This window comes from Prinia subflava (assembly GCF_021018805.1).
Source record: "Prinia subflava isolate CZ2003 ecotype Zambia chromosome W unlocalized genomic scaffold, Cam_Psub_1.2 scaffold_41_NEW, whole genome shotgun sequence".
Lineage (NCBI taxonomy): Eukaryota > Metazoa > Chordata > Aves > Passeriformes > Cisticolidae > Prinia > Prinia subflava.
In genome coordinates this window covers 216,184-233,301 of record NW_026960614.1, presented here as the reverse complement: position 1 = coordinate 233,301, position 17,118 = coordinate 216,184, and the positions used below count along the sequence as shown (strand labels likewise).

Sequence of the window (17,118 nt, the reverse complement as noted above, 5' to 3'; positions counted from 1 at the left end):
TCTCCCCTTTCCTCTCTCCCCTCTCTCCCTCAGTGATCACCATGCCGCCTTCCCAGAGTCGAACTCTGAATAAATCCTCATCTCATCAGCACCCCACCAACTGTCTGGAGTCTCTTTGCCTGCTAGCATGCAAACACCCACGACCCTAGAGCCCGGAGGGCTCCCGGGGAACCTTCCCCGGGGACCCCCCCCAAAATTTAAACTACAACAAATACCTGTGCCCACACCTGTTGCTCCCAGACTGAGCAGCATGGCAATGGTGATGCTTGTCAGCAACTCTCTCTTCAGGAGCTGGTGGCCGGGGTCCTAAAAGTGGAGATACGTGTCCTCTTCCCTGTGGTACAAAAGCCTGGGAACGATCAGGACCTGTACACAAAAGTCTGCAGAATCATTAAATTTGGGAAGGTACACACAGGGACTCACGCCTGTCAAATGGCACACCCACATTCCCAGCTGGGATGGGACCATCCATTTTCGGGGTCCTCTCAGGGGTGTGATCACCTCGGTACAGATGTTCCCCCTTCGCCTCGCCAGAGTCGCGTTGCCGAAGCATACGCCTTGGCTAGTGAGATAGCTTAAAGTGATTCCTCTCCGGGGGGTGTCCCATCTGCATTGGGAAGGGTTATCAGCCATAGAGTCAAAAATCATGGGACCTATTTGTTTGATGTCAAAGGGGAGCATGTCATCGTTGCCAAAAAGGCCGTCCACAAGAGTGGAGACCATGGCCGAATTGATACCCCTGTCTGCAATCGCTTTGACAATTGCCTGAACATCTGTGGGATTTACCGGGGTATAAATCCTCTGTTCCTTTCCCTCTGGCCTGGTAACCCTCACTGGAAAAGCTTGGACTGTGGCTGCGGGGGCCCATTCTGCACAAGCTATCTTTATTTTTCCCCAGTTGGTGAGCTGGGCTGGTTCGTATTTCAATTCCCTTTCAGTGTGGCTTAAAGCTTTATTTGGTTCCGCTTTAAACCACGCTTGCTTTGCTCTCTGTTTCCGAGCCCGAATCAGTTTCCGTCAGCTCGCCGGAGCTGCTGGTGTCGGGCTCGGAGTCGGAAGTTGACTGCCAGAGCACTTCCGGGCTCCGGTGCCTTTTTGTGCGGCTGTCACAAGCCAAAGGATGGTCATGATGGTTCGTTTTGATTTCAGAGTGCAAAAAGAGGCATCGATAACTTAGTTCAAGTAAAATCAATTGTATCTTTATTGATACACACAATTATGCGATAGAAAAGAAGGGAAAGAAAGAGAGAGAGAGAGAGAGAAAGGAGGAAAGAAAGGGTATAGCTACCGACTGACAGACGGGAGTCCTCGTGACGCTGGTACCAATAGACCACCTTCGCAGTCCTCGTGGCACGCATCAATAGATCCGTCGTCTGCCGGGGAGGGCCTCAGAAGCCTGCTCTTTTGGTGGGGTTGTTATAGTTCTTTTCGAAGCGAGAGGCAAGATGCCAGGAAGGGGGGGAGGTCTCGTGGGCATCGCAGGTGTTCTTTCACAATAGAGGGAGCGGTGCAGCTTGGACCTCACCAAGTACGGTCAGTACAGAAACACCCCTTCACAAACACGGCCCAAAAACCGTAACCGTCCCCCACTGTTTCATGCACGGGTCCTTGAGGAGGGCGTCTTGGTCCAGTGGGTGCAGCTGCAGGGAAAAACTTGGATCTCTCCTGTGCTGTGGCCCAGGGTCCATGGGGGTTTCAGCCTCTGACAGTCGTGAGGCAGATGAGGGATTTTCGGACCGACTCTTATAGCGGCTTCGGCCCCACCCCTCCCTTCGGGGGTGGTACCGCTCTCTCCCCCTGGGCTTGCCCCGCCTCCCGCAAGGGGAGGTCTCTCCCTTAAACGGAAGCAGCATTGAGCGCGACCCCCGATTGGACGTGTGTTCTCCCCCCTCCTCCCCGCCTCTCTCCTGCACGTGCGAGTTTACGAAAGTACTCAGCTCCCGTTTTTTCCTGCCGAGGACATCCATGCCCCGCCCATCCCCTCACCGGTCAGAGCCATTCTTGGGTGTATAGGGCAGTGGGATTTCTCGGGGCCCCTCAAGAGCTGCATTTGCAGCATCTCTGGCTTCCTCTGCCAGCTCACCCCAGAAGGATCACACACGCTGTTGTGCCTCTAACAATGGATCCTGTACCGGCGGCTGAGTGAGGGACAGGGAGACCGCGGATTTTTGGGGAAGTTCCGGGGAGGATTGGGGAGGTCCTGAAGGGTTCGGAAGACGGGTCGGGGGGGTTTCTGGGGGTACCGGAGGGTTTGGGTTTGGGTTTGGAGAGGGAGGGAAGGCATCCCGCTCACGCAGATCCCCGCTTTTGGAAAGTAACGCCCTCAAAGGCAGTCTGGGTGGCCACCCCCACCCCCAGCCTGGGTATAGCTAATAAACATTTGCGGGTGGCCTTCCAAGTTTCTTGTTCCTCAACAGCTCGGCGTAAGGCTTGTTCAACTTTCCCCCACGCTTTGAGGTTTTTGCCGCTGCCCCAGGATTTAGTGTCCTCGGCCAGAGAACCCATCTGCAGTAGGACTCCTGAAGGTAGAAGAGCAACGAGTACCTGTTGCCACCTTGACGGTGCATCGCCAGCAGTATCAGACAAATTGAGATGCCGTAATCCCCATCCATAAGATGATCCGAGAGCTGGAGAGCCAAGGGGTGGTCAGCAAAACTCACTCACCCTTCAACAGCCCCATTTGGCCTGTGCACAAGTCTGACGGAGAATGGAGACTGACTGTGGACTATTGTGCCTTGAATGAAGTGACTCCACCACTGAGCACCGCTGTGCTGGACATGCTGGAACTCCAGTATGAGCTGGAGTCCAAAGCAGTGAAGTGGTACACCACAAGTGACATTGCTAACGCATTTTTCTCCATTCCCCTGTCTGCAGAATTCAAGCCTCAGTTTGCTTTCACGTGGAGGGGCGTGCAGTACACCTGGAACCAACTGTCCCAGGGGTGGAAACACCGCCCCACCATCTGCCATGGACTGATCCAGGCTGCACTAGAAAAGGGTGAGGCTCTGGAACATCTACAGTACATCGATGACATCATTGTGTGGGGGAACACGGCAAGGGAAGTGTTTGACAAAGGAGAGAAGATCATCCAGATTCTCCTGGAAGCTGGTTTTGCCATCAAAGAGAGCAAAGTCAAGGGACCTGCCAAGGAGATCCAGTTCCTGGGAGTAAAGTGGCAAGATGGGCAGCGTCAGATTCCCACTGAGGTCATCAATAAGATCACTGCGATGTCTCCACTGACCAGCAAGGAAACACAAGCTTTCCTAGGTGCCATAGGCTTTTGGAGAATGCACATTCCTGAGTACAGCCAGACTGTGAGCCCTCCCTACCTGGTTACCTACAAGAAGAATGATTTCCACTGAGGCCCCGAACAGCAGCAAGCCTTTGCCCAGATCAAGCAGGAGATTGCTCATGCAGTTGCCCTGGGCCCAGTTAGGACAGGACCAGAGGTGAAGAACGTGCTCTACTCTGCAGCCAGGAGCCATGGCCTGTCCTGAAGCCTTTGGCAGAAGGTGCCTGGTGAGACTTGGGTTTGACCACTGGGATTCTGGAGTTGGAGCTACAGACGGTCTGAAGTCAACTACACTCCAACAGAGAAAGAAATCTTGGCTGTCTATGAAGGAGTTCAAGCTGCCTCAGAAGTGATTGGCACAGAAGCACAACTCCTCTTGGCACCCCGACTACCAGTGCTGGGGTGGATGTTCAAAGGAAAGGTTCCCTCTACCCACCACGCCACTGATGCCACATAGAGCAAATGGACTGCCCTCATCACTCAGCGCGCCCGTATCGGAAACCCAAATCGCCCTGGGATTATCTCCAAAATCACAAACTAGCCAGAAGGTGAAAACTTTGGTCTCACTGATGAAGAGGAACAAGAGCAAGTGACACGTGCTGAAGAAGCTCCACCATATAATCAGCTGCCAGCAGAAAAAAAGCGCCATGCTCTTTTCACTGACGGTTCCTGTCGCATCGTAGGGATGAACCGGAAGTGGAAAGCAGCCATATGGAGCCACACACGACAGGTTGCACGAACCACTGAAGGAGAAGGTGGATCAAGTCAACTTGCAGAACTCAAGGCTATTCAATATGCCCTGGACATTTCTGAAAAAGAGAAGTGGCCAAAGCTCTACCTCTACACTGATTCATGGACGGCAGCCAATGCTCTGTGGGGTTGGCTAGAAAGGTGGAAAAAGGCCAACTGGCAGCGTGGGGGAAAACCAGTCTGGGCTGCTGATGAGTAGAAAGACATTGCTGCTCAGGTAGAGAAGCTACCTTTAAAAGTTTGCCATGTAGATGCCCATGTCCCCAAGAGTCGGGCTAATGAGGAGCACCAAAAAAATGAGCAAGCAGATCAAGCTGCCAAGATAGAAGTGTCCAAGATAGACCTAGACTGGCAACACAAGGGAGAGTTGTTCCTAGCTCGATGGGCCCACGACGCCTCAGGTCATCAGGGTAGAGATGCCACCTATAAGTGGGCACGAGACGGAGGGGTGGATCTAACCATGGACAGCATTTCTCAGGTTATCCATGACTGTGAGACGTGCTGCAATCAAGCAGGCCAAGTGAGTGAAGCCCCTATGGTATGCTGGGCAGTGGTCCAAATACAGGTATGGGGAAGCCTGGCAAATTGACTACATCACCCTTCCCCAAACCTGGCAAGGCAAGCGCTACGTGCTGACCATGGTGGAAGCCACCACTGGATGGCTGAAAATCTACCCTATGCCTCACGCTACTGCCCGGAACACCATCCTGGGCCTGGAAAAGCAAGTTCGGTGGAGACATGGCACCCCTGAGAGAATTGAGTCAGACAATAGAACCCATTTCAAGAACAGCCTTATAACAACCTGGGCGAGGGAACATGGCATTAAGTGGGTGTACCATATTCCTTATCACGCACCAGCAGCCGGGAAAGTTGAACGGTGCAATGGCCTGCTTAAAACCACCTTGAAGGCACTGGGTGGGGGGCTTTCAAGAACTGGGAGATTAATTTAGCAAAGGCCACATGGTTAGTGAACACTCGAGGTTCCACCAACCGAGCAGGCCCTGCCCAATCTGAGCCCCTGAGAACAACAGATGGAGATAAGGTTCCAGTAGTACACATGAGAGGTATGCTGGGAAAAACTGTTTGGATTAATTCTGCCTCCAGCAAAGACAATCCCATCCATGGGGTTGTCTTCACTCAGGGACCAGGATGCACCTGGTGGGTGATGCAAAAGGATGGAGAGACCCAATGCATACCTCAAGGAGACCTTGCTTTAGGATGAACTACCCACATCACTGTCTGTACCCATATCTGTACGTATATATGTATATAATTTAAGTAGTGCATATGCGTATATATTTTTAAAGGTTTAAATTCAATGTAATAGGTTGGTATGAGAAAAAATTTGGTTTGGATAATGTTGGGGGTTAGATTTGACTCTTTTTCACTTACACAATTTTTTCCCATAAGTTTCTAAGAAACCTTAATGACAATACTTAGCCAGGACAAAGGGAGTAGTTGAAGGACATGGCAGCACAAGGCTACACCTATTGTTTTTGAGTCTCTGGGAGTATCCCTCAGAGGGGAGAGATAACACGAGCTTTGGGAAAGGTAAAAAGAGCCTTGGGGGGGGGGGGGCGGGACGGACAGGGATGGATGACTCACTCTTGCTCTCAGCATAGAGGAAGACAGTCAAGCTGCCCCTCACTGCAGGAAGAGTTCATGGCCATCACTCTGCCTCTGCCTCGTCCTGAGAAATCTACCATCACCTGCTCGTGTACCCGGGGATCCTGAGCTCATTTTCTCCAGCCCACCCCCCACCGCCACTGTTTCTTCGGAGCTTTGAGGCTTTCCTACTACTCTGTGGCCCTGCACTGCCCAGCCCTGCCGGGACATCCCCTGACGCTCCAGCTACCAGCGCAGAGCTCCTCATCTCATCCACCAGCCTGGGACTTTCCACCGTTCCAGCATGGCCTCTCGGAGTCCTGCAGGGGCACCGAGATCAAACTGCCCCGGGCCTTTTGTGAAAGAAAGCCCTCAGGGTTCTTGGTTCTGTTTATTATTAATGCTGTAGTAGTTGTTTGTTTGTTGTTTTGTCATATATACTAGTAAAGAACTGTTATTCCTACCCCCATACCTCTGTCTGAAAGCCTCTTTAATTTTCTAAATTAGAATAATTTGGAGGGAGGGGATTCGAATTCTCCATCTGTCACGAGCCAAAGGATGGTCGTGATGGTTCGTTTGATTTCAGAGTGCAAAAAGAGGCAGTGATAACTTAATTCAAGTGAAATCAATTGTATCTTTATTGATACACACAGTTATGCGATAGAAAAGAAGGGGAAAGAAGAGAGGGAGAGAGAGCGAGAGAAAGGGGGTAAAGAAAGGGGTGATAGCTACCGACTGACAGACGGGAGTCCTCGTGACGCCGATACCAACAGACCACCTTCGCAGTCTTCGTGGCACGCGGGTCAATGGAGCCGTCGTCCGAAGGGGAGGCCTCGAAAGCCTGCTCTCCTGGTGGGGTTGTTATAGTTCTTTTCGAAGCGAGAGGCAAGATGCCAGGAAGGGGGGTCGGTTTTGTGGGTATCGCAGGTGTTCTTTCACAATAGGGGGAGCGGTGCAGCTCAGGTCTTACCAAGTACGGTCAGTACAGGAACACCCCTTCGCAAACATGGCCAGAAACCGTAACAGTCCCCCATTGTTTCATGCATGGGTCCCTGAGGAGGGCGTCTTGGTCCAGTGACAGCAGGTGCAGGGAAAACTTGGCCTGTGCTGTGGCTCAGGGTCCATGGATTAGGGTCTCGGCCTCTGACAGTCGTGAGGCAGAAATGAGGGATTTTCGGACCGACTCTTACACCACCCCGTGACTCATGACTGGTCGGCAGGAGAGCTTCATCAGTCGAGTTCGTTGCGTTGTTCTGAAGTCTTCAGGACTCATTGTCAGTGTCAGTGGTATACCCCGGAAAATAGAGACGAGAGAGAGAGAGAGGGGAAAAAGAAATAGAGAAGGGAAAAAGAAAAACAAGAGATATCATAATGATTAATATTGATTGTTAAAATCTCAAAAGAAATCATTATGACAAAACAAATCCAATGATATTTAAAATTTCAAAACAAATAATTGTTGTTGATTAATAAAATTCTTAAACAAATCATGATGATAAATGATTCACAAAAATCAAATAATCAAGACAAAAAATCTTAACGATATTAATTAAAATATTATTATTAACTAAAAGAATTTTTCAAGTATTCAAAGCAAAAAGTCTTAAAACAAATTTTAAGAGGATTATAGTGATATTAATTAAAACAATTTTCAATCAAGGCAAAAATTATTGTAAAACAATTTTCAAGTAACATGAACAAATTTTAAAATGATTAACACAAATCCCAAAAAATCAAAATACATAATTGTCTGAAAATATATGTATTACTTAGGCAAAATCCATTTCACAGTCCGCGGCTATGGCCTACTTGTATAGTTTGTCTTGTGTCAACATCTCTAAATATGTGTATTGTCTCTGAGTATATCTATCGGGGGAGGTATGTACACCAGATTGCGTGCATACATTACAGAGTCTAGTCGTTTGAGCTCTTTCATCACTCTCCAATTCAGAAAGAATGAGAATGCTGACAAAACAAAACCAATCAAAATTAAAATCAAAAGAACAACGATGGGATGAGACAATTTATTCAGGACACTCGTGGCTGTGGGTGACCACCCAAAAAGTGTATCCATCCACCTGTGCTCGGTATCCTTTCTTACCCTTTCCAGAACACGATGGATTTCTTCCACATTGTGATGGACAGTTATCAGAGTCTTTTGTCCGTTTTTCTTAATTTTCCTTAAAATCCTAATTAGATCTTGGTGGAGCAAGAATTGTTTTGTTAAAGTAAGATTCATACCAATCGGTGTAGGCCATAGCTTGTGGATCAGTGTGTAGTTAGATTGCAGAAGCTGGTAAGATGTAACTGGAGCTGAGTATGAGAAATCACAGGCTGTTATTTTGGTAAAGTTACAAGCACAAAAATTCGAATGATTTTTAGTTTCTAGTATAACGTTCTTTATGGTTACTACATCACAAGCAGTCCTAAAGCATGCACATCCATTGCCTATATACACAAGAACTGTTTCAGAAGTTTCATTAGGGTGTACCTCAAAGTGACAGATATTCTGCTCTGTATCTAAGCAAATGTCCCGTGCTGTGATTGCGTTACTTTCACAGATAAAGCCTTGTTGTTCTCGGACGATGCAGGATTCTAAGTTAACAGTTTGCCATTTTTTATCGACTTGACGGGCCCACTCCCTATGCTCGAGAGGGTAGAGAGTAGCTCCATCATGGTTCAGTCCTAATGCAATGATGGGGAAAATTGTGTACACTGAAGCATTGCTAATAGTTAACACAAAGCTGTAGCTGTATTTGTTACTGAATTGTAAGTGAAGTTTACTAAGTTCCACCAGGATTGGAAATCTTTTTCAAAATCATTGGCATTATCCCAAATTATTTTCCGAATTTCAGTGGGGAAAATGCCTTCTTCGCCCTCTCTTATGATCGAGGCGGCGACCGACTGCATCCACAATTGAGCTTGGACACAGCTGAGAGCCAGAGAGATATTGTTTTGAGTAACATTAAGTGCATCAATTATCAAATTGTGATCGTCTGTGTTTACGTTTTCCCAATTAGGCAATATGTTGGACAAAAGCCATTGAGTCGTTCCTAAAGCCAATAAGGACAACCGTAGAGGGTGCTGTAATTTAGCCAAATTTCTGGCTGAGGCAGCTAATTTGTTCATTAATACCTCTGAGTCAATGCTGTTCAAGATTCCCAATCCTGTTCCTATGGCACCGGTGACGTCTCTTGGCACGCGCCTTTCAGGGGGGCTGCGCCTTCTCAACCATGTCGTCCATCCTTCAAAAGAAGTTTGCAGGAAAGGTGAACAAGCAGGCTGAATTTCAGAGACGTTAGTTTGCACCAATAACTTAACTTGTTTAAGAGACCATGTCGGATTGAACAATAATTGTTGTTGGCCCGTTTTCCTGATTATATATGGTCCAATTTTGAAGATTTTTGGGCTTAGTGCAACTGGTGGTTTTGCTTGAGTGCTAGGGCTGACAGTAACAGGTTGAGCTACAGCATTTATTTTAAACTTTACAGAGAGCCCATCATCATCGTTGGCCCAAAGACAAACTACTTCTACAGTTTGTGTTAAGAAAAAATCATACCAACAATCCTGTACTCTAGGGGACGTGCAAACCTTGCCATACCTTGCCTGGTCTGTTGTAACAGTAATTTGATTTGCTTTGTGTTGAACAGTTCCATTAATCATCCGACAGCCTATACTAATTCTCTCTCCTATCCTCCCTTGTAGTTGCCAAATCCTATCTCGGTGTTCCCACTCCCACCCAGTGTACACTTGATTATCATGCATAACAACAGTTAACAGGTTCAAACCTTTCACATTTCCCATGGATCCAGTAAAGTGAGTAAAAGCTTGGGACCATGGCCATTCGGTGTTAATTAGGTTTTGTGAGTTGGGAGTGACAGAATAGTTGAAGGTAGTTATCTCTGTCTTTTGAGATGTTGTTGCTACCTTTTGCGGTGTGATTGTGTGTACTATTTGTGGTGTGGTGGAGCGGCTAGAAGTGCTTTCTACTGTTTTTACCATTCGGGATGTGATAGGAGTGCTCTGAGTTGTTTCTACGATCCGGGATGTAATGGGTGTGCTCTCTGTTACTTCTATGACAGATGGTGCTGTTGTTCTCAGTATGGGCCTAGCGATGGCATTTATTCTAAATTTATGTGCTAAGCCTCTCAGACCTAACCGGTTTGCCGAGTTATTGAACCAACTACATGATACATCCATTGTTTGAGTTAGGGTAAAATTATACCAGCAGTCGGCAGGTTCAGTTTTGCACTCTTTTGTAATTACTGCATTGTCAACCTTAGGATCCTGTGTGTGACGGCAGCATATTCTAAGGGGGATTTGTTTAATGCATTTCCATTTAGTTGTGGAACAAAATTCTGCAGTGAGTTTGGGGTGCAAAGCTTTCATTTCTCTTGGCTCAAAAAATTTTCCAGAAACTGTAACTGAGGAAGCCTTTTCATAAAAAGACCCTTCTACCTTTCTGCATGACACCTGGATCTTTTCACCTACGATTCCACTCAAGGCGTGCGAGTGAGCATTCCGATCCCACCTCCATTCACTTGGCCGATACGGTTCAGAGTTGTGCAGTACCACCGTTGCCAAGGTCGGGCGACGTCCTCCGAGGCTGGAGTAAGACCCCATGGTGGTGGTGTGTCTGTAGGTGGCTTCGGTCCATGGCCACTCAGCTGATTCTTGGCCACGGAGTTGTAGAAGGGCGCAGAGAAGGATCACTAGCTTTAGCATGGTCCGTGTCATCTTCTTTCAGCCATCTGTTGAAAGCAAACACAACAAAAAATATGCCACTAAGGGGCAGAGCAGTTAAAATGTAGGGACTATCCAGCGTGTGTTTATCCAATGCTCCTTCCCTAGGGCATCAGATGCAACCCACGCAAATTTATTCAGAGGAGTTTTCAGTACTAGTGGTACATCTCCGATAGCAGGGAGATTCACTAGAACTGGTTGTCCAGGGTAATGAGCTGGATTTTTGGAGTCATCTGGTCCCCGCAGTGAGGGGATGAGGCTTGGGGCTTTTGGGCAGAAAGCAGTGATTTTGGGGCATCCATTTACCCCCTATCTGTCATTGACACTTTTCACTGCCTCCCACAGGCGGAGATCCCAGTTTCCTTCATGCGGTTTTAGAAATCGTTTCAAGAGACCATTTGTCCTTTCTACGATTCTGTTCGCCTGGGGGTAGTAAGGGGTGTGAAAAATCCATTTGATACCTTCACCTTTTGCCCAGTCTTGCACCACTTTAGCAGTAAAATGAGACCCATTATCAGACTGGATCTCTTGTGGTTTGGGAAAGGTTCCAAACCACTCTTGCAGTGCTGAAACAGTGTTTTCTCCTGTAGCTCTTTTGAATGCATTAGCCTGAACTAATCCAGATGCTATTTCTACTCCTACTAACACATAACGCTTACCTCCTGACCTCTTGAAGGGACCGATGTAATCTACCTGCCAAGCGTCCCATAAACCTTTACCTGTTCTGAGGTGCAGAGGGTCATCTTCCAGAGGGTGTCTTTCTAATCGTTTGCGGCATTGGCTGCAGGCTGATATGAATGTTTTACACATTTCTCTGGTGACTGGCCAACCGCGGGCAAGGGCTTCCTGGTACAAATCTTTTATACCAGTGTGATGTCTTTTTACATGCAACCATTCTAACAGGTACTCCCAGTCTTCAGCTATCTGGTTATTTTTCAGGGGACTCAGTCTTGCTAGCTCATCAGCTTTGTTGTTCCACTCTCCTGCAGGGTTCTCATCTCCCTGATGAGCTGGCACCCACCCAATGGCAAAGTCTCCTTGGCTTGCGATATTTAAAATTTCTTGCCATTTTTCCTTTTGCCACACTGGGACCCTGTTAACTTCCCAATCATTCTGTTGCCAGAAAGGAAGCCACTCAGTGCATCCCTTGAACACAGCATAGGAGTCAGTGTAAATACAGACAGGGGAGGTGTTCTGTGCTTCTCGGTCAAAAACACTCCACACTGCTATGAGCTCACCCACCTGGGCACTGCCCTCCCCTTCTGTAATAATACGTTCACCAGAGGAAGTGTTAATAGCAACAGCTCTGTATTTCCATACCTTTCCTTCTCTCTTGGCTGAAGCATCTGTGAACCAGGAGTTTGCTGACTGCTCGGGTGTGAAAGGAGGAGCTACTTTGATCACTGGAACTGGTTTCTCTTGGCTGTCATCCAAGTTTTCTGTTTCTTGTATGGGTAAGTTCTTTATAGCCCCTTCAGTTATGGAGAACATATTACAGTAATGTTCTATTTGGGCATACCATTTTCTCACTGAGGCCCTCTGTGCCACCCCTTCTGGTGGCGGGGTTCCTGCAGTGACTGCTTTGATGACTTTAAAGGGACCTCTCAGAACAATGGGCTTTTGTCCTGTGATTTTCTCTACTTCTACCAGAGCTAAACTAACTACAAACAACCCTTTCTCCCAAACAGTGTATCTCTTTTCTGCATCTTTGAAACCACGGGAAAAGAAACCAACAGGCCTTGTGGGTCCCTCAGGACCTCTTTGCCAGATGTGCACTGACAGTCCTGAGTTAGCAAAACCCCATTCTACTTGGAAAGGATCTGTGGGGTGAATGGGACCAAGTGCCTGGTGTGCTGTTGCTTCAAAAATTATTAATTTTAAAGCCTCTTCTTGGGAATCACCCCATTCCCAATTTTTTCCCTTTCTCAGCAAGTTGTAAAGGGGTCTGGCAATTATTGAAAAATCTGGGATGTGTTTTCTCCAAAACACTAGTAATCCTAAAGCTTGTGGCAGTTCTTTCCTGGATTGTGGCATTTTAATCTGGTCCAGAGAGGTTAAAGTGTCATGTGGAATACAGGTCATACCTGCTTTCCACCAAATGCCCAGGAATTTTACCTCATTGGAAGGTTTTTGAATTTTCTCAGGTGGGATTTTTAAGTCAAGGCTTTCTAAGTGGGAAATTATTTTCTGCTGGGCGTTTCCCACTTCTTCTACCTCCTCCCCACCTACAAGAATGTCATCAATGTATTGATAAACACCTATGTTGTCAGGTATGTGTATTTTTTCCAATTCTTGGGCTAGAGCATGGTGTGCAAGGGTGGGAGAGTGTCGATACCCTTGGGGGAGTCTGGTGAATGTGTATTGTTGGCCTTCCCAGGTGAAAGCAAATCGATCTCTGTCACCTGGTTGTAAAGGTATCATGAAAAACATGTCTGACATCTATAGTTGCCATGATTGTGTGAGCTTTTTCCTGAATTAATATTATTAATTCAGCTAAATTTGGAACTGCTGCTGTTAGGGGCTCTGTGTTTGAATTCAGTCTGCGGAAATCTATTGTGAGTCTCCATTTGCCGTTTGGCTTTCTGACCGGCCAGACTGGTGAGTTATAGGGAGAGTGTGTGTGTACTATAACTCCTTGTTCTTTTAGATCTTGTATCACTGGTTTTATTCCTTCTTTGGCTCCTAACGCAAGTGGGTATTGTTTGACATTTGTCACTTTGCTGTGTGGTAATGGTGGTGCTGTTTGAAGTAATCTAATGTTGAGCATTGGTGTGCCAAAAGACCAGAGATTCCCCTCGGTGTCAAACCATTGTTTGCCAATGATTGCATTTAGCCCTAGGAGACTGTATGGAATGTCTCCTATCACTATGTCTATAGAGAGCATGTTTTCATCTCCTGGCAGGAGAATTCTTACTAGAGCTGCTCTCATAACTTCAGATATTCCAAGTGCATTTAAAACACAGTATTTCTTTTTTGTTGGCACAACTCCACATTTTTGTGCATCTCTAATTGTTAAAGCAGAGATTTGAGCACCAGTGTCAACTAGGTAACTTATGGGTGCTCTTTTGGGACCTGTGATGGCTGTGATTATTAGGTCTCCTTTTTCTGTTTTTGTGAGCATTCTGAGATAAATCCAAAAACCATTACTTCGCTCACCTTTAAGTAATGGTCTCAGTGAAAAACCTTTTTTGGTTCACTGCTGAAGTCAATTAGGTCTTGAGTGGGGGGGGTTTGATGTGACTTGTTGTTTGCTTGCTGTGTGGCAGGGGGTGCAGTGCTTTGAATTGTTTGATTATTTCTGGGCTCACTGCCCAGATCATCAGAAGAAGAATGTGTGTTAGGTTGTGTTTTCTTGCCAATGGCTAGAGCTGGCAAACTTGGTTTTTTAAAATGCCAGTTTGAGATTATTTTCTGCAATTTGTCTAGCGGCAAGCCATCCATGACATCTTTTGGCACCCCTCTTTTAATGCCTAACAGCCACCCGTGTTGACGTGTAGAGATGTTTTTCCCTTTGTCTGAGTTTTCATTTTTAGCAGTTTTAACATTTCTAATGCCTTTGATTTTCTGTGAGGTGTCTTGTGATGTGGAAACTGGCCCGTATTGTCTACAGTAGTTTATCAATTCAACTGCAATTTCGCTCCAAACCCAGACTTTACGATCATTAGTAGCTGGATTGGTTTGAGCGGTTGTGGCGTGGGAAGAAGTTGAATTCGGGCTGGAATTTTGGTCATTAGATGGATTTCTTTCGCTGGGGTTGCCAAGAAATCTCTCAAGTCTTTCTACAGGACTTAGTGCAGTAATGGTCTTTTGTAAAGCAATTGCAGTTGGTTTTAAGAACTCTGGAAGCCCACGGATTAAAGGGGTCATAATTTCGGGCTTCACAGGCAATTGCATAGGAGAGTCATATCCAGGAATTAATTTCCTTTCATGTATCATTTGAAGGCGGGCGGCTTTTTGTACACTCTCCAGTATGTTATCGGAGGTGCTGGGAATAGCTACAGGATCACCCCTTTCCAAGGCATTAATTCCGCCAGCCCAAAAGGCAGCCCGTTGGGTTATGGACCATGCATTACGTTTGTCTCCTGTTGTTAAAAAGACTCCATGGCCCCAAGATCCACTGGCTTCCTGTTCAGTTAGTTTGATTTGGTCTCCTCCTGTAAGAGACACACGGAAGACATATTCTGTCTCCATCTCATGTGGAAGCCTGCTGTATTCTTTTTTCAGTCTAACTAACTCTGTGGCTGTAAAAGGGGTTTCTTTGGATGTGATATGCGGGTCGTAGTCGTCATCTCCAATGTAATTGAATTCTGTTTTAATTAAAGGCCTCAAATGAGGACAGCAGTATTCACCACAATTTTTGACTGTTTCCAATTCTTTGTGTGGGTAAATTTGTTTGGTGTCAAGTGTGTCAGTTTGTTCTGTCTCCTTTAAGGAGTCAGAATTCATTTGATTTTTGCAATATTCATCTCTTAAAGCATTTCTCAGTATGTGATTTTCATTGCGTTCTTCATTTAGCTGGCTTTGTAATATTTTTACTAAATTTTGGAGGGAGTCTATCACAGCTTTGTCTTCCTCATATCGCTTATGGCGATCATCAATTGCAGCTGTGAGACACGCTTCCAGGACAGAGCAAATTACTGCTTTGTCTTTGCCAATTTTATATTTGAGTTCACTTTGTAAAGAGGAAATCCTATTCATCACACTTTCAAGATCAAACCAATGCTCTTGAGCCCAAGTTTCGCCACCAGTAGATGGCTTGCAATTGTGTTTTGCTAACAGTGCATAAAATGCGGTTTTATGTGTATTATCATCAGTCATTTTGTGGAGGTGATTAAAAGCCACAACAGGGAGTTAATGTTTGACACAGCTACGCTGCTTTCACCTCTTTCCCTGGGGTGGGTGAAGGGACAAAACCTGTCTGCTGAGGCACTGTTTAGTTACGTCAAGGTGTCCCTTCTCTCAACAAGACAGTTCACACACAAAAAGTTTCTCTTTTTGCACTAGGAGATCTTTTGTGAAATCCTGAAGACAGATACACCTCAATAGAGTATAGGGATGCTTTCACCTAGGTGTCTACAGTGTGCAAAGAATCAGAAAAGCCCCCCTTGCTTTCTAGCTTCGTTCACCGAAGTGACGTGCTAGGTGCGGCTGAGGCTAATCTTCCTCTTCCTAGTACAGACTATAAACAACCTGCAACCCCTCTGTCAATCAGGACCCTGTCACGGTGACGCCAATTTAATGTCACGAGCCAAAGGATGGTCGTGATGGTTCGTTTGATTTCAGAGTGCAAAAAGAGGCAGTGATAACTTAATTCAAGTGAAATCAATTGTATCTTTATTGATACACACAGTTATGCGATAGAAAAGAAGGGGAAAGAAGAGAGGGAGAGAGAGAGAGAGAAAGGGGGTAAAGAAAGGGGTGATAGCTACCGACTGACAGACGGGAGTCCTCGTGACGCCGATACCAACAGACCACCTTCGCAGTCTTCGTGACACGCGGGTCAATGGAGCCGTCGTCCGAAGGGGAGGCCTCGAAAGCCTGCTCTCCTGGTGGGGTTGTTATAGTTCTTTTCGAAGCGAGAGGCAAGATGCCAGGAAGGGGGGTCGGTTTTGTGGGTATCGCAGGTGTTCTTTCACAATAGGGGGAGCGGTGCAGCTCAGGTCTTACCAAGTACGGTCAGTACAGGAACACCCCTTCGCAAACATGGCCAGAAACCGTAACAGTCCCCCATTGTTTCATGCATGGGTCCCTGAGGAGGGCGTCTTGGTCCAGTGACAGCAGGTGCAGGGAAAACTTGGCCTGTGCTGTGGCTCAGGGTCCATGGGTTAGGGTCTCGGCCTCTGACAGTCGTGAGGCAGAAATGAGGGATTTTCGGACCGACTCTTACACCATCTCTAGAGAGGTCCTGCCCCCTTCCTAGCAGATACCTGTCTTTCAAACCAAGACACCTTGCCTACAGAAACAGGTGGTCCCACTCCTTCTGTTTGTCTGAATATTCAGATCTTTTTCGTGCAGGCTGCCTGTAGTCTAATGCAACCGCATTCTCTGGAAAAGTCCTATATAGTCTCTCTAAATAAACCTCCTGGTGTCTCCCTTACCACCCAATTATTTTTGGGGGTTACAAACTCCCAAGGGTTGAGCCCAAACCACTGGGGAAGAGGGACCCTTTCCAGTCATCTTGCCATGGCTAGAACAACCGTCACTAATGCACTATCCACAGCAAGGCACACTAAACAAAAAGCAATACTCACACAAAGAACATTAAAACGAACAGCACTAACCTAGAGGAGCATTTATCACACAACCCCTAAAGGCAACACTCACAATAAAAGCATTAAAACAAACAGCAGCAACCAAAAGAAAAATGGCACTTTATGAAACAAATCTTAAAGGCAATACTCAACCAACAATTCCTATAGAAAGCACTTCACCATAGTAGAACACACACACAAAAAAACCCCAAACCTTAAGGACAGAACTCCTGGCAAACAACACTAAACAAGCCCTAAAACAACATGCGGTAAAAAGAAAATATGAAAAGTAAAACATAAAGAGTGCACACAGGAAAATGTAAGTGGTAGTTTGATGCAATTATGACTTTTGACACAAGACAGCAGTATTACCTCAAAATACACCACAATTCCCAAAACCATGGTCACCTAACACAAACTTTCAGGCACACACAAAACTAAACACAAAACACATCCGAACTTTTAAAACTCACACAC

The 17,118-nt window shown here is 46.4% G+C and overlaps 2 protein-coding genes and 1 long non-coding RNA gene across 3 annotated transcripts; 1 reads left to right on the top strand and 2 right to left on the bottom strand.

Moving 5' to 3' along the window:
- The first annotated feature begins 1,283 nt into the window (after positions 1-1,283).
- Positions 1,284-7,076, top strand: LOC134565240 (uncharacterized). Its single transcript, XR_010083828.1, has 2 exons — positions 1,284-1,482; positions 6,575-7,076. It is a non-coding gene; the product is annotated as an uncharacterized LOC134565240 (long non-coding RNA).
- A 648-nt stretch (positions 7,077-7,724) lies between these two features.
- LOC134565239 (uncharacterized) lies at positions 7,725-10,144 on the bottom strand. Its single transcript, XM_063424737.1, has 2 exons — positions 8,783-10,144; positions 7,725-7,960 (listed from the first exon to the last, which is right to left on the bottom strand). Exons 1-2 carry the CDS (start codon positions 10,034-10,036, stop codon positions 7,916-7,918), a joined length of 1,299 nt encoding a protein of 432 aa, XP_063280807.1. The 5' UTR covers positions 10,037-10,144; the 3' UTR covers positions 7,725-7,915.
- A 3,408-nt stretch (positions 10,145-13,552) lies between these two features.
- LOC134565238 (uncharacterized) lies at positions 13,553-15,791 on the bottom strand. The gene has a single exon (XM_063424736.1). The coding sequence runs from the start codon at positions 15,206-15,208 to the stop codon at positions 13,562-13,564; it is 1,647 nt and encodes a 548-aa protein (XP_063280806.1). The 5' UTR covers positions 15,209-15,791; the 3' UTR covers positions 13,553-13,561.
- Positions 15,792-17,118: the final 1,327 nt, after the last annotated feature.

What these genes read in the sequence shown, in the direction of transcription:
- LOC134565239 (XM_063424737.1), bottom strand. Translation starts at nt 10,036, where the DNA reads ATGAAAGCTTTGCACCCCAAACTCACTGCAGAATTTTGTTCCACAACT. An exon ending in TGAACAGCATTGACTCAGAG is followed by an intron (nt 7,961 to 8,782) that starts GTATTAATGAAC and finishes TCTCATACTCAG; the next exon opens with CTCCAGTTACATCTTACCAG.
- LOC134565238 (XM_063424736.1), bottom strand. Translation starts at nt 15,208, where the DNA reads ATGACTGATGATAATACACATAAAACCGCATTTTATGCACTGTTAGCA.